At 43.7% G+C, this 15,422-nt stretch overlaps 1 protein-coding gene across 1 annotated transcript in view; it reads left to right on the plus strand.

Moving 5' to 3' along the window:
* The window catches only part of LOC122555409 (ATP-binding cassette sub-family G member 1), an 80,427-nt gene that overhangs the window by 35,702 nt on the left and 29,303 nt on the right, over nucleotides 1–15,422 (plus strand). The window contains exons 4-7 of the mRNA XM_043701392.1: nucleotides 2,085–2,217; nucleotides 4,956–5,006; nucleotides 7,012–7,157; nucleotides 9,813–9,936. Of these exons, the coding sequence (XP_043557327.1) occupies nucleotides 2,085–2,217; nucleotides 4,956–5,006; nucleotides 7,012–7,157; nucleotides 9,813–9,936 (454 nt within the window). The remainder of the gene's footprint in view (nucleotides 1–2,084; nucleotides 2,218–4,955; nucleotides 5,007–7,011; nucleotides 7,158–9,812; nucleotides 9,937–15,422) is intronic.

A 15,422-nucleotide genomic window follows, 5' to 3' on the forward strand; every position in this document is an offset into this window, starting at 1 on the left:
TATTCTTTTTTCCAAAGTGCAAGACCTCGCATTTGCTCACATTGAAAATGCCATTTCCTGGACCACTCTTCCAAACTGTCTCGATCCTTCTGCAGCCTCCCCACTTCCTCAGTACTACCTGCCTGTCCACCTAACTTTGTATCATCGGCAAACTTCGCTAGAATGCCCCCAGTCCCTTCATCCAGATCATTAATATATAATGTGAACAGCTGCGGCCCCAACACTGAACCCTGTGGGACACCGCTTGCCACCGGCTGCCATTCCGAGAAAGAACCTTTTATCCCAACTCTCTGCCTTCTGTTAGACAGCCAATCCTCAATCCATACCAGTAGCTCACCTTGAACACCATGGGCCCTCACCTTACTCAGCAACCTCCCGTGTGGCACCTTATCAAAGGCCTTTTGGAAATCTAGATAGACCGCATCCACTGGGTTTCCCTGGTCTAACCTACTTGTCACCACTTCAAAGAATTCTAACAGGTTTGTCAGGCACGACCTCCCCTTACTAAATCCATGTTGACTTGTTCTAATCCGACCCTGCTCTTCCCAGAATTTAGAAACCTCTTCCTTAACGATGGATTCTAGAATTTTACCAACAACCGAGGTTAGGCTAATTGGCCTATAATTTTCCATCTTTTGTCTTGATCCTTTCTTGAACAAGGGGGTTACAACAATGGTCTTTCAATCATCCGGGACTTTCCCTGACTCCAGTGACCTTTGAAAAATCTCAACCAACGCCTCCGCTATTTCCTCAGCCACCTCCCTCAGAACTCTAGGATGTAGCCCATCGGGGCTAGGAGATTTATCAATTTTAAGACCTTTTAGCTTTTCTAGCACTTTCTCTTTTGTAATGGCAACCATACTCAACTCAGCCCCCTGACTCCCTTCAATTGTTGGGATATTACTCACGTCTTCCACTGTGAAGACTGACGCAAAGTACTTATTAAGTTCTCCTGCTATTTCCTTAGCAGGAATTGCTAAATTGCCAAATCAGGAGGTTTCCAGGAGGTTTCATCACACAATGTACCTTCTCCAACACCCTTTCTAATTCTCACAATCTGTCCCCAATAGGTCAGTCCCTATGGTGTGCTGCAAACAGTTAAGATGTGAAAAAAATTCTTTGCTAGCCATTTGGATAAGCCTTTTCCCCCATCAGTGATAATTTTAGACCTGAATTGCTCAGACAATATATTTTATTGCTTGCCTACAAAATCAGAAATTGCTGGTAAAACTCAATAAGTCAGGCAGCATCCATGAAGAGGAAGCAGAGCTAACATTTGAGGTTAATTTATTGCTCCTTTCGTATAATTTAACGCTTGATATTGTTCAGGCGATCAGCCTTTAAATTTAGCAATGTCAGAAAATTGACAGCCCTAGATTTGACAGGGAACCTCAGGGGTAATACAGATATACCTACTGCTGCCTGTTCAGGCATGAAGTTACTAAAGCAGGTGCCTTATTGGAAGCAGGTGGAGAGAGTTTAAATTTGCATTTCATTGCTGCTATTCCTGACCTGTGCAAAACAGCATTTTGAAGACCCTGCAAGAGTTGATATTTATTGTAAGTTAATTGTTTGGTGGGTGGCACAGTGCCTGAGTGGTTAGCACTGCTGCCTCACAGCGCCAGGCACCTGAGCACGATTCCAGCCTTGGGTAACTGTCTGTGTGGAGTTTGCACATTTTCCCCATGTCTGCGTGGGTTTCCTCTGGGTGCTCCGGTTTCCTCCCACAGTCCAAAAATGTTCAGGTTAGATGGATTGGCTGTCCTGACTTGCTCATAGTGTCCAGGGATGTGCAGGCTGGGTAAGTTAGCCATGGTCAGAAAGTGTGGTGCTGGAAAAGCACAGCCGATCAGGCAGCATTGGAGGAGCCAAAGAGTTGACATTTTGAACATAAGCTCTTCATCAGGAATGCCGTTCCCACAGGAATGTGTTAGCAGTGGGAAATAGCGGGGGTTACAGGGATAAGGTGGGTCTGGGTGGGATGCTCTTCGGACTCAGTGTAAACTCAAAGGGTTGAATAGCTTGCTTCTGCACTGTAGGGATTCTGTGATAGTACCTCCTCTATCTTGTTTTTGTAATTCCAGGGAAAGTGGAATGAAAGGTGAGCTCCTGATTAATGGACACCCGCGAGATCTCCGATCCTTCCGGAAAGTGTCATGTTACATCATGCAGGATGACATGCTGCTCCCTCACCTCACTGTTCATGAGGCGATGATGGTAAGTCTGCGATAAAGGCAACAAGAACCCCTCATATTCATTGCATTGAAGTCACTTTGAAAAATATCTCAAGGCACTCTGTGGGTATATTGATGGCCAACTGATTCACATGAAATACGAGCAAGTTTGGTCAAGGAGGGGATGTTAAAGGAGGAGAAAAAGAAATAGAGAGGTAAAGAAATTTAGTGAGTAATGCAGGAATATCAGAGGGAGCTTGGACAGGAGGAAGTTACAGACGGTAGTGAGGATAGGTTCCACATAGAAGCAGAGGGAGGTCAGAATGGGAAAAGATACTTCAGCTCGGTCAGCTCTATCCATTAGCCTCCTCCATTTCTTTTTCATTTTCACACTCCAAGGTAGGTAGGCTTTATTTCCTTGTTCCCTACTGACTGGGAATTGTAATTATTGCCAATTTTCACAGAATTAGTCAAATGTTCTTTCACTTTAATTGAGACCCTGAAAGAAAGAAATGAAGCCCAAAGATCAGATTCTTCTCATGTGCAGGATGTAGCTGGATCCTGAACGTAGATCATTCATGCCCTCCATCCTGTACTAAGAGACAATCCCTCCCTGATGTCACTGCTCTCTAACTTCCCTCCCTGATGTCACTGCTCTCTAACTCTAACTTCCTTTACCCCTACTACAATTGCGCGTACCCTATTCTGATTAACTCCACCTTTGGCCATGTCTCCAATTGCCTTAGCCCAAAGCAGCATGGTGGATCTGGATGTCCGTTCCTTGTGGCCATAGTGGCCGTGGTTTTATCAAAGGCTTCATCAGCGATGTGTCTGGCCCGTTGCACTGGGCGGCATTGCTGCGGTTTCAGCGGTGGTTATAGCGGCGGTGGCATGGCAGTTCTGGTTCGTTCCTTGTGGCTGTGGCAGCAACATGGCAGCTTCAGATGGTGACTTGAGCAATGGCGACTTGGTGGGTCTGGTCTGTCCCTCCTTGCTATGCAGTAGCTTCGGAGTTGGCTTCAGCGTTGGCAGCGCGGTGGGTCTGGAAATCCTTGATTAGGCAGCCTCAGAATGCTTTCGGCAGCAGCATCCCATCGCCTCTCCATAAACTCAGATTGCCACGCAGGGAAAACAAATGATGAACCTTGTCCGAACTTAGTCTCATTTATTTATTTTTATAATTTCTGTAATTAAAGTGGAGCAGAATTGTGGTGACTTATACACATCTCACTGTATTTTCGTAAGTAAAAGTGACAATAAGTTAACATTATATTCTCTAAATTCCCCAATAACATCACCTCTATCACCCTTCTCTCGATCTGCTTTAAAATCTGTCTCCTTGACCAAGTTTTTGTTTACCTGTTCTAAGTTCTGTCAATTTTCTCACAGTGTGTGATCTCTGTTAGTTTTATGTTTATCTCATACATCATGAGACTTGGCTTTACATTTTATCTGACAATGCACTTAGTCAAAGTGCTATACAAGTCAGTTGAACTAGAGCAAATCTAAACCTCAACTTCTCCTTCATGTTTTTAATTTTATATCTACATACCCTACAGAAACAACTCTCTCCATATCCATGTCACTCGCGTCAAGTACTTGCTCATAATAAGTTAAAGTATTCTTGTTGACGGGGTGGCATAGTGGCTCAATGGTTAGTACTCCTGCCTCACAGCACCAGGGTCCCAGGTTCAATTCCAGCTTCAGGCAACTGTCTGTGTGAAGTTTGCACAGCCTCCCTATGTCTGCGTGGGTTTCCCCCAGGTGCTCTGGTTTCCTCCCACAGTCCAAAGATGTGCAGGTCAGGTGAATTGGCCATGCTAAATTGCTCGTAGTGTTAGGTACATTAGTCAGAGGGAAATGGGTCTGGGTGGGTTGCTCTTCAGAGGGTTGGTGTGGATTTGTTGGGCCGAAGGGCTTGTTTCCACACTGTAGGGAATCTAATCAAACTTGGTGGGCTGAATAGTCTCTTCTGTGCTGTATGACTGTAATCCACATACATGTGGGGAGCGAGTTCTTTCTGATTTCAATTCTCAAGTGCTCGATTTTAAGAATATACCTTCGTATTCTGGATTCTCCCAGAATTTATGGAGGGATACAATTGAGCCACATTGCACTGACTTTTCAAAGACCATCCAATTTTGAACAGCAAGAAAAGTGCAATCATTTAAAAGCACAAGTGCACCAGCTGGCCTGGCAAACAAGAGGCATTGTTTACACATGCCTAAGGTAGGGGTGAAGTTATTTGCAAATGTGTATAAGGATTTTTGTGATGAAGTGTTAGTATTGCTACTTCTGAGCTCTGGGTCCTACCAGTTGCAGAGGTGTGGTGATCCCATCTCTGAGCAGGTTGATGAGAAAATAGCTTTTGAAGGGTTAAAGCCCGATTCAGGTTCTTTCTGAAATACAAACAGTTCTCAGCTTCTCTTCCTCAGTCTGTGTGGACATTGGTTTTCTACGGTGAAGCCACTGTACAATCTGTTGGGTCTAATTCATGTGACTTTTCTTCATACTATATTGTTTCTACAGCAGGGATTATACTGCCACATTTGCACTCGTGTGGGTATTAATCTGATGTGAATTGGTCGAGCTGAACATGCTAATGATAAGCCTTGTGGGGATGCTTCTGGTGGCAAATCTATACTGAGCTGAGTTTCCATCTCCTGCCATATAGCTCCTGCCTCCTAGCATGATGCTGCTCTTTGTGGATGTTGATGGCAGGACTGAAGCTCTTGTCTAAGTTTTACTGCAATTTTATGTTCGTTATTTGTTGTCTTTCAGGTTTCAGCTAACCTGAAGCTCCAGGAGAAAGATGAAGGTCGAAAAGAAATGGTGAGTCCCTGTCTCAGAGTTTGAGGTATTTTCTCCGACTGCTTCCACTTTCAAGTTATTTTGCTGATCTTGCCAAGGTGGTGCCAAAATCCAATCAATAAAGCAACAGGTTCATTGCGATGGTGAAAGAATCGCAGAAAAAAGTCAAGCATGAAAGAAGGACCTTTGGCCAAAGTTTACAAACTTTGTTTGGATGGATAGATCGGATAGTTGGAGTCTTTTTCCCAGGGTAGAAATGTCAACTATGAGGGGACGTCGGTTTAAGGTAAAAAGGGGAAAGTTGAAAGGAGATGTGGTGGCATGTTTTTTACACAGAGGATGGTGAGTGCCTGGAATGTGCTGCCAGAGGAGGAGACAGATACAATGGCAATGTTAAAGAGGCAGGGAGACAGATACATGAATAGGAAGGGACGAGAGGGATATGGATCGTATAGAGGCAAAATGTTTTTAGTTTAGAAAGGCTTCATATGTCAGTGTTCCTGACGAAGGGTTTATGGCTGAAACATCGACTCTCTTGCTCCTCAGACGCTATCTGACCGGCTGTGCTTTTCCAGTGCCACACTGTTTGACTCTGTTCCTGTGCTTTACTGTTCTTTATTCTTCTTTGTCCTTTGGGTCAATCATAGCTCCTCTCTGCAGAATTCAAATCAAACAGTTCAGTGTCCTGCCGCAAACTGAACCAAACTTTCATTTGCCTGTTGAATAGGCTGGTCTGTCATCTCTAGAAAAGAGAACACTGAGGGCTGACCTACTAGGCGACTTAACGGTTATGTAAAACGCTGATAGGATAGACATAGGAAAGGTACCATGGCTTAAATATTAAGACTTTGGGGAAGTCTATTGGTAATAAGTTCAAAACAATCTTTCATGAGGATGAAGGTGTCACTGGTGAGGCCAGCATTTCTTACCCACCCCCAATTACCAAAGTCCGAACCAGCCAATCCAGAGGGCAGCTAAGAGTCAACCACATTTATCTGGGTCTGGATTCAGCAGGTAAGAATTTTTTTTTTATTCATTAATGGGATGAGGGCATCACAGTCCTTCCCTAATTACCCAGAAGGTAGTTAAGAATTAACCACAATGCTGTGGAACTGGAGTCACATGTAGACCAGACTGAGTAAAGATGGCAGTTTCCTTCCCTAAGGGACATTAGTGAACCGGGTGGGTTTTTCCCGACAATTGATTGATGGTCATCATTCGATTCTTAATTTTTAAGACTTATTAAAATTGACTTCAAATACCACAATGTCGTGTGGCAGGATTCAAAGGTGGGTCTCCAGAGCGTTATCTGGGTCTCAGGATTAACAGTCCTAATAATAATATCACTCGGCCATTGTGGATGACTGAGTTCCTTCCCTAAAGAACATTAGTGAACCAGATGGATTTTTTTAACAACAAAGTATGTGGTTGTTAAATTCCAGATTTATTTATTGTAAGCAATTTTCACCATCTGCAATAGTTCGATTTACTCGATGCCCACAGCACTGGTCTGGCTCTTTGGATTACTATTCAAGTGACATCACCCCCACATCCCTTATGGGAAAGTCAGATGAAATTTGGTTACACCAATTACATTTACTATGTGGTGTACCTGGGTTGTGAAGCACAGAATGAATTAAGTATGGGCTGTATTAGCATGTGAGAGAGAGAATAGAATAAAAGATCATGCTGATATGATTAGATTGAGAAGGGTGGAAGGAGGCTTGTGTGGCACATAAGCACAAACCAGCATGGACCATTTGGGCTGAATGGCCTGCTTTTGTGCTGTACTTTGATGCAATTTTATGCCACTACCTAATGTGTCACATTCTGGAACAATTTCATTTCAATGTCTCAGTTTGCAGGGAGTTCTCTGTGCACCACCTGGTCCGGCTAAGACTGGCCTTCCGAATTTCATCCTTTTTTTGTGACGTTCTTTTCAAATCCAATGCGAAAGACGTGTTATAAGCCTGGCAGCTGCCCTTCTGAGCTAATCCGTTGTGGTATCACATGTGTTTCCCGATAGGTGAAGGAGATTCTAACAGCACTTGGCCTCTTAGAATGTGCCAACACTCGGACTGGCAACCTTTCTGGAGGGCAGAGAAAGCGTCTTGCCATTGCTCTTGAGCTGGTGAACAACCCTCCGGTCATGTTTTTTGATGAGCCTACCAGGTACTTTATTCTTCCTTACATTTCAGTGCAAGCTTCATAAATTGTGGATGGAGCAGGCAATTTTAGACTGGTGTAAATACACAGCCCATTGGAATGAACATTGGTGCTGAAGGTCTAAACTGTGCTCCAAATACAATCATGAGGCTGGTACACATTGAGAGGGAGAAACATTTAAAATTGAATGGTGCTTCCTCCAGTCACCAGTACTTTCCTCAGTGTTTCACCAACAGTAATTTAGCTCTCAGTTCATTTCTATCCATGAGTTTTTGTAGTATGTGAAATGCCTGCTGTGAATAGCAATTAAAAATTCACTTGAATGAAAAGTGATCCTGAGAAATGTTGTTAGAAACATAGGAAATAGCAGCAGGGGGAGGCCATTCTTTCTACCACGGAATGCTGATGGGTTCATTAGATATAGTCAAGAGGGAGCTGGACATGGCCCTTGTGGCTAAAGGGATCAAGGGCGATGGAGAGAAATCGGAAGTGGAATTGCATGATCAGCCATGATTATGTTGAATGGTGATGCAGGCTCAAAGGGCTGAATGGCTTACTCCAGCACTTATTTTCTTTGTTTCTATTCAGCCCTTCGAGCCTGCTATGCCATTAGCGAGTTTTGAGAAGATTTGTTGCTCAAGTTGAGGTTCAGGATGTAGGTTTGCTCGCTGACCTGGAAGGTTCATTTCTCAGGCATTTCGCCACCATGTTAGGTAACATCTTCAGTGAGCCTCCAAATGAAACACTGGTGGTGTAGCCCACTTTCTATTTGTATGTTTGCGTTTCCATGGGTTGGCGATGTCATTTTCTGTGGTGACATCATTTCCTATGGTGATATCATTTCCTGTTTTTTTCTTGGGGGTGGTAAATGGGATCCAAGTCAATGTGTTTGTTGATAGAGTTTCGGTTGGAATGTCATGCTTCTAGGAATTCTCGTGTGTGTCTCTGTTTGGCTTGTCCTAGGATGCATGTGTTATCCCAGTTGAAGTAGTGTCCTTCCTTATCTGTATGTAAGGATACTAGTGAAAGTGGGTTATGTTGTTTTGTGGCTAGTTGATGTTCATGTATCCTGGTGGTAGGTTTCTGCCTGTCCAATGTAGTGTTTGGTACAGTCCTTGCATGGTATTTTGTAAATGGCATTACTTTTGCTTGTCTGTATAGAGTCTTTCAAGTTCTTTAGCTGCTGTTTTAGTGTGTTGGTGGGTTTGTAGGCTACCATGATGCCAAGGGGTCTGAATAATCTGGCAGACATTCCCAAGATGTCTTTGATATAGGGGAGAGTGGCTAGGGTTTCTGGACGCATTTTGTCTGCTTGTTTGGGTCTGTTGCTTAGAAATCGGTGGACTGTTTCATTGGTTGCCTGTTCTTTTTGAATACTCAGCAGAGGAAAATCATCCATACAGTGTATTCAAAAAGAATGGGTACCCAATGAACACAGTCCACTGATTTCTGGCAACAATCTCAAACAAGCAGACGAAACTTGTCCAGAAACCCTAGCCACTCTCCCCTATATCAAAGACATCTCGGAAAATACTGCCAGACTACTCAGACCCCTTGGCAGCATGGTAGCCTACAAACCCACCAACACACTAAAACAGCAGCTCATGAACTTGAAAGACTCGATACAGACAACAAGCAAAACTAATGCCATTTACAAAATACCATGCAAGGACTGTAACAAAGACTACATTGGGCAAACAGGCAGAAAACTAGCCACCAGGATACATGAATACCAACTAGCCACAAAAAGACATGGCTCACTCTCATTAGTATCCTTACATACAGATGAGGAAGGACACCACTTTGACTAGGACAATACATCCATCCTAGGACAAGCCAAACAGAGATACACATGAAAATTCCTCGAAGCATGGCATTCCAACTGAAACTTTATCAACAAGCATATTGACCTGGATCCTATTTACCACCCCCTGAGAAAAACAACAGAAAATGACATCATCATAGGAAATTATGTAACCATAGGAAATGACATCACCAACCCAAGGAAACCCATACATATAAATAGAAAGCGGGCTACACCACCAGCGTTTCATTCGGAGGCTCACTGAAGATGTTACCTAGTATGGTGACGAAACTTCTGAAAAATGAACCTTCCAGCTCAGCGAGCAAGCCTACATCCTGCTATGCCATTCGTGGCTGATCATCCTGAATACCCTGTTCCTGCTTTCTCCCCATACCTTTTAATCCCTTTATCTCTAAGAACTGTAGCTAACTCCTTGAAAACATTCAATATTTTGGCCTCCAGCACTTCTGTGTGGCAGAGAAGTCCACTCTCTTCTCTGTCCTAAATGGCCGACACCATATTCTTAAGGTGGGACTCCTAGTCAATAGGAAAATTCTTCCTGCCCAGTCCTGTTAGAATGCATCCAGGACTAAATTATTTCATTTACAATTTAAATATAGAGGAATGATCATCAAGTGAAATTCTTGGAGATGTTAAATGTGAAGATGAGACTGTTTATAGATTTATAGAAAGCAGACTTATTGGACACTCCCCTGATTTGTCAGGTAGCCTGTCGGAATGGTGCATCGTAGGTTTGTACTGGAGCGTTGTCACAATGGGCACTGTACTAATGTAGTGACAGTCTAATATTTACAATTTCCCTCGTCCCACTTTACCATCCATTCCTTTGTTTGCAGTGGCCTGGACAGTTCTTCCTGTTTCCAGGTTGTTTCTCAAATGAAATCCTTGGCTCAAGGTGGGAGAACTGTCATCTGCACCATACATCAGCCCAGCGCCAAACTCTTTGAACTCTTTGACAAGGTAAGAGATGTGTTTTCACTTTTTTATTTGACACAGGAATTCCAGGGAAGATGTGTCCACGGGTAGGAGCGACCAAGACCGAAGGACCGAGCCTCAGAGTGAAGAGTTGCTTAGAACTGAGATGAGGAGGATGTTCTTCAGCCAGAGGGTGGTGAATCTGTGGAAAGTACTGGCCACAGAAGGCTATGGAGGCTAAGTCATTGAATGGATTTAAGATAGAGATAGGTCGGGTCTTGACTCACAAGGATTACAAGGGTTACAGGGAAAAAAAGAGGTTGAGAAATGTATTAGTCATGATGGATCATAAGATCATAGAAGTCCTGCAGTGTGGAAGCAGGCCATTCAGCCTAGCTAGTCCACACTGACTCTCTGAAGAGCATCTCACCCAGGCAAATCCCCAGCTTCCCTTGGCTAAACCTCATTGCTTGCACATCCTGGAAAACTGCGGGCAACTTAACATGGCCAATCCACCTAACCTGTACATCTTTGGACTGTGGGAGGAAACCAGAGCACCCAGAGAAAACCTGCACAGACATGAGGAGACTGTGCAAACTCTGCGCAGTCAGTTTAAATTCGAACCTGGGTCCCTGGTACTGTGAGGCAGCAGTGCTAACCACTGAGCCACTGTGCCACCCAAATTGTGGGTCAAATGGTCTACTTCTGCTCCTATGTCTAACTGAGCTGAAAATGTGTTGCTGGAAAAGCGCAGCAGGTCAGGCAGCATCCAAGGAACAGGAGAATCGACGTTTCGGGCATAAGCCCTGCTTCAGGAATCGAAGGGCTTATGCCCGAAACGTCGATTCTCCTGTTCCTTGGATGCTGCCTGACCTGCTGCGCTTTTCCAGCACCACATTTTCAGCTCTGATCTCCAGCATCTGCAGACCTCACTTTCTCCTATGTCTAACTGTTGATGGCCTTTCTGCAGCTTTTTTTATGTTACTAATTAACTGACAAAATATAACTGTGAATGGGATGTCTGTGGTCCAGTTTACATTAAAATAAAGTGATCATGATTCTCTCAATGACTGTCTTGGAAGTATTGATTCAGATTGTAGTGTTCAATAAAATGTCCACTTTTCCTACTGCAGTGGGAACAGGCTGATCAAACATGTGGCTCACTGTAGTGTGCAGTCAAGCATCCAGTTAGCTAGAGTAAGGGCTCTTGTAGCACAATGGTAGTGTCCCTACCTATGAGCCAGGTGGGGTTCACATTCCCACCTGCTGCAGAGGTGTATCACAACATTTGTGAACAGGTTGGTTAAACATATGGACAGTCAGCAAGAGTCACTCGAGGAATGAGAACCCTGGCTGATTGCTAATGAATCTAATTCAGTCCTTTTCAGGGAGAACTTTCGAGAATTGCTTGGGGTAGCTAAAAATAAAATTCCTAGACCAAAGACAAAAATCTCTGGAAGAGCTCAGCAGGTCTGGCAGCGTCTGAGGAGAGAGAAAGCAGAATTAACGCTTTGGGTCCAATGACGTTCTTCAGGAGCTGCCACTTCATGGCGGGAGATAAAAATTCAAAAATAAAATAACACAAAGAACTGGGGAAGCTGAAGATCCGATACACAGATGGAAATTGCTGAAGAAACTCAGCAGGTCTGGCAGCGTCTGAGGAGAGAGAAAGCAGAGTTCATGCTTTGGGTCCAATGACGTTCTTCAGACGCTGCCAGAACTGCTGAGTTTCTTCAGCAATTTCCATCTGTGTATCGGATCTTCAGCTTCCCTAGGTCTTTGTGTTATTTTATTTTTGAATTTTTATCTCCCGCCATGATTTCTTTTCCAAATGGTCTCAGATCTGGGTCCTCAGCTTACCAAATGGCCCTGTGGGTAGAGGCAGTTTACTGGCTCTCTGTTTTATCACAGCTATTCATAAATTGGAGCCCCTTAACCATAGCTGTTTGAAATACAACAATCCCAGCTTGTGATCTTGAGACTAGCGAATTTGATGAGCTAGATACTAAGCGTTTTCAGTGCAGTTCCTGTTCTGATTATCTGGTTCATTGCCAGGGATGATGCCAGCAAAAGACAACTGATGCTGTTTTTGCAGGGTGATACCTACTGCTTGGCAGCTGAATCCTATAGCAGTGCCACACTTCAGTGATTCATACCTTGTTGGCATAAGATACACGTCAGAATAAGTCATTACAATTAGGTGGTAATTTCTCAGTAGTGGAGAAGCCTTGATGAAGACTCAACGCTCTGTGTGATGGAACCTCGGTGGTTTGACCACAGAGGAGAGGGGATCAAGAAAATCAGAAAGTAGATCCCTGGCTTGGATTTTCAATTATCTCATCAATGTCATAGAAAGTAGAGGCAGGAAGGATCTCCACTAGGCTGAGGGTGCAGGAAAGAATGAGTTAACTGAAGATGGGTACCACTTCTTTGAATCCCCCAAATAAAACAAAGAACTGGAAACCTGAAACAAAAACAGAAATTGCTGGAGAAATTCAGCAGGTCTGACATGGCTTTGTGCGTGGGGAATCATGTCTCACAAACTTGATTGAGTTTTTTGAAGAAGCAACAAAGAGGATTGATGAGGGCAGAGCGGTAGACGTGATCTATATGGACTTCAGTAAGACATTCGACAAGGTTCCCCACGGGAGACTGGTTAGCAAAGCTAGATTTCATGGAATACAGGGAGAACGAGCCATTTGGATACAGAACTGGCTCGAAGGTAGAAGTCAGGTGGAGGGTTGTTTTTCAGACTGGAGGCCAGTGACCAATGGAGTGCCACAAGGATCATTGCTGGGTCCTCTACTTTTTGTCATTTGTATAAATGATTTAGATGTGAGCATAAGAGGTACAGTTAGTAAGTTTGCAGATGGAACCAAAATTGGAGGTGTAGTGGACAGCAGAGAAGGTTATCTTAGATTACAACAAGATCTTGATCAGATGGGCCAATGGGCTGAGAAGTGGCAGATGGAATTTAATTCAGATAAATGCGAGGTGCTGCATTTTGGGAAAGCAAATCTTAGGAGGACATATACAATTAATTGTAAGGTCCTCGGGAGTGTTGCTGAACAAAGAGACCTTGGAGTGCAGGTTCATAGCTCCTTGAAAGTGGAGTCACAGGTAGATAGGATAGTGAAGAAGGCATGTGGTATGCTTTCCTTTATTGGTCAGAGTATTGAGTACAGGAGTTGGGAGGTCATGTTGTGGCTGTACAGGACATTGGTTAGGCCACTTTTGGAATATTGCATGCAATTCTGGTCTCCTTCCTATCAGAAAGATGTTGTGAAACTTGAAAGGGTTCAGAAAAGATTGACAAGGATGTTGCCAGGGTTGGAGGATTTGAGCTACAGGGAGAGGCTGAACAGGCTGGGGCTGTTTTCCCTGGAGCATCGGAGGCTGAGGGGTGACCTGATAGAGCTTTATGAAACTATGAGGGGCATGGATAGGATAAATAGACAAGGTATTTTTCCTGGGATCGGGGAGTCCAGAACTAGAGGGCATAGGTTTAGGGTGAGAGGGGAAAGATATAAAAGAAACTTAAGGGGCAACTTTTTCACACAGAAGGTGGTACATTATAGAATGAGTGCCAGAGGAAGTGGTGCAGGCTGGTACAATTGCAACATTTAAGAGGCGTTTGAATGGGTATATGAATAGGAGAAAGTGAGGACTGCAGATGCTGGAGATGAGAGCTGAAAAATGTGTTGGAGATTATGGGCCAGATGCTGGCAGGTGGGACTAGGTTGGGTTGGGATATCTGGTCGGCATGGGCAGGTTGGACTGTTTCTATGCTGTACATCTTTATGACTCTATGACTCAATGACAGCATAGAACATAGAAAAATACAGCGCAGTACAGGCCCTTTGGCCCTCGATGTTGCGCCGATCCAAGCCCACCTAACCTACACTAACCCACTATCCCCCATATGCCTATCCAATGCTCGTTTAAATGCCCATAAAGAGGGAGAGTCCACCACTGCTACTGGCAGGGCATTCCATGAACTCAGGACTTGCTGAGTAAAGAATCTACCCCTAACGTCTGTCCTATACCTACCACCCCTTAATTTAAAGCTAGGCCCCCTCGTAATAGCTGACTCCATACGTGGAAAAAGGCTCTCATGGTCAACTCTATCTAAACTCCTAATCATCTTGTAAAACCCCTAATCATCTTGTAAGATCATCTATGTAGCATCTATGGAGAGAAAGCAGAGTTAATCAGGTCCAGTGACCATTCTTCTTTTGAATTCCCACCCTGCCCCAGTGTTTGGAGCATTAAGGACAGCATTAAATGGGAACTGTAGCAAGTGGAGACATTTAAATGCTGGGTAAATAACATTGTGATACCTTGACACTCATTATTGTGATGGGTATCACTGAGTGAAATCTTGCTTCCAAAATCAGCTGGCTGGTAGGAGCTATCACAGAGTGCTGTCAGATCGGAAGAACTGGACATGTAGAGCTAACGGCATTTTTCACCCACTGTCATAATTGGAAGTTAAAAATCACACAACACCACATTGTAGTCCAACAGGTTTGTTTGGAAGCACTGGCTTTCAAAGTGCTGTTCCTTCATCAAGTGGTTGTAAAGCAGCACCCGAAGACAGAATTTATAGCAAAAGGTTACAGTGATACCATAATATATTGAACAAACCTAGATTGTTGAATGTATCATTGTATCTCTGTAATCGTATGCTATAAATTCTGTGTCTTATCTTCCTGCTTCACAACCACTTGATGAAGGAGCAGCACTTTGAAAGCTAGTGCTTCCAAACAAACCTGTTGGACTACAATGTGGTGTTGTGTGATTTTTAATTTTGTCCACCCGAGTCCAACACCAGCTCCTCCAAGTTGTAATTGGAAGTAATTTGTTTTTTTTAAGAAGGCAGTCATCGACCAGAAGTCATGATGAGTTTACACTTTTGTTACTAGGTATTTTGCGATGTGATCTTCAATTCTTCATGTAAGCTCAGAGCAGACTTGCAGTTGACTTTACCACCACATTTATTCCTAATATGTACATGATGGTACGACTACAGATTATACTGCTGTACACGTTCTAATCTTCTAGTAGAGGCTAAATACATGTCTACAGTTCCCTCAGAGACTCCACTAGATATTAGTTAAAAGAATCTCTACACTGTGTATTAAAACTGATGGAAATGCAAACAAATGACCCCATTCTTACCTTCCTCCCCACATTCTAACAAGAGCCACCCACCCTACCAAATGTGGCCAACTGGAGTCCAGTTGGTATACGTGGAAAGAGTGCACACTCTGAATTACATTGAGGTGAGAAAGATTGTTGCGGGAAAGTTTGGTGTCTTGTAGCCACCACAGCTGCTGCTTCTTCTTGGCTAAGAGTTTATTTGCAGTGGAACTCCCAACTTGTGCTCCATTATAAGCCACTAAAACCAACTTAGATATTATAGCATTTGAGGCATCGAGAGCAGAAAAGCAAGGAGGTTTTGTTAAACCTGTACAAACTATTGCTACAGCCTCGCTGCAGTATTGTATTCAGTTCTGTGCACTGCACTT

The sequence above is a fragment of the Chiloscyllium plagiosum genome, chromosome 12 (genome assembly GCF_004010195.1).
Source record: "Chiloscyllium plagiosum isolate BGI_BamShark_2017 chromosome 12, ASM401019v2, whole genome shotgun sequence".
In the NCBI taxonomy this organism is placed as follows: Eukaryota; Metazoa; Chordata; class Chondrichthyes; order Orectolobiformes; family Hemiscylliidae; genus Chiloscyllium; species Chiloscyllium plagiosum.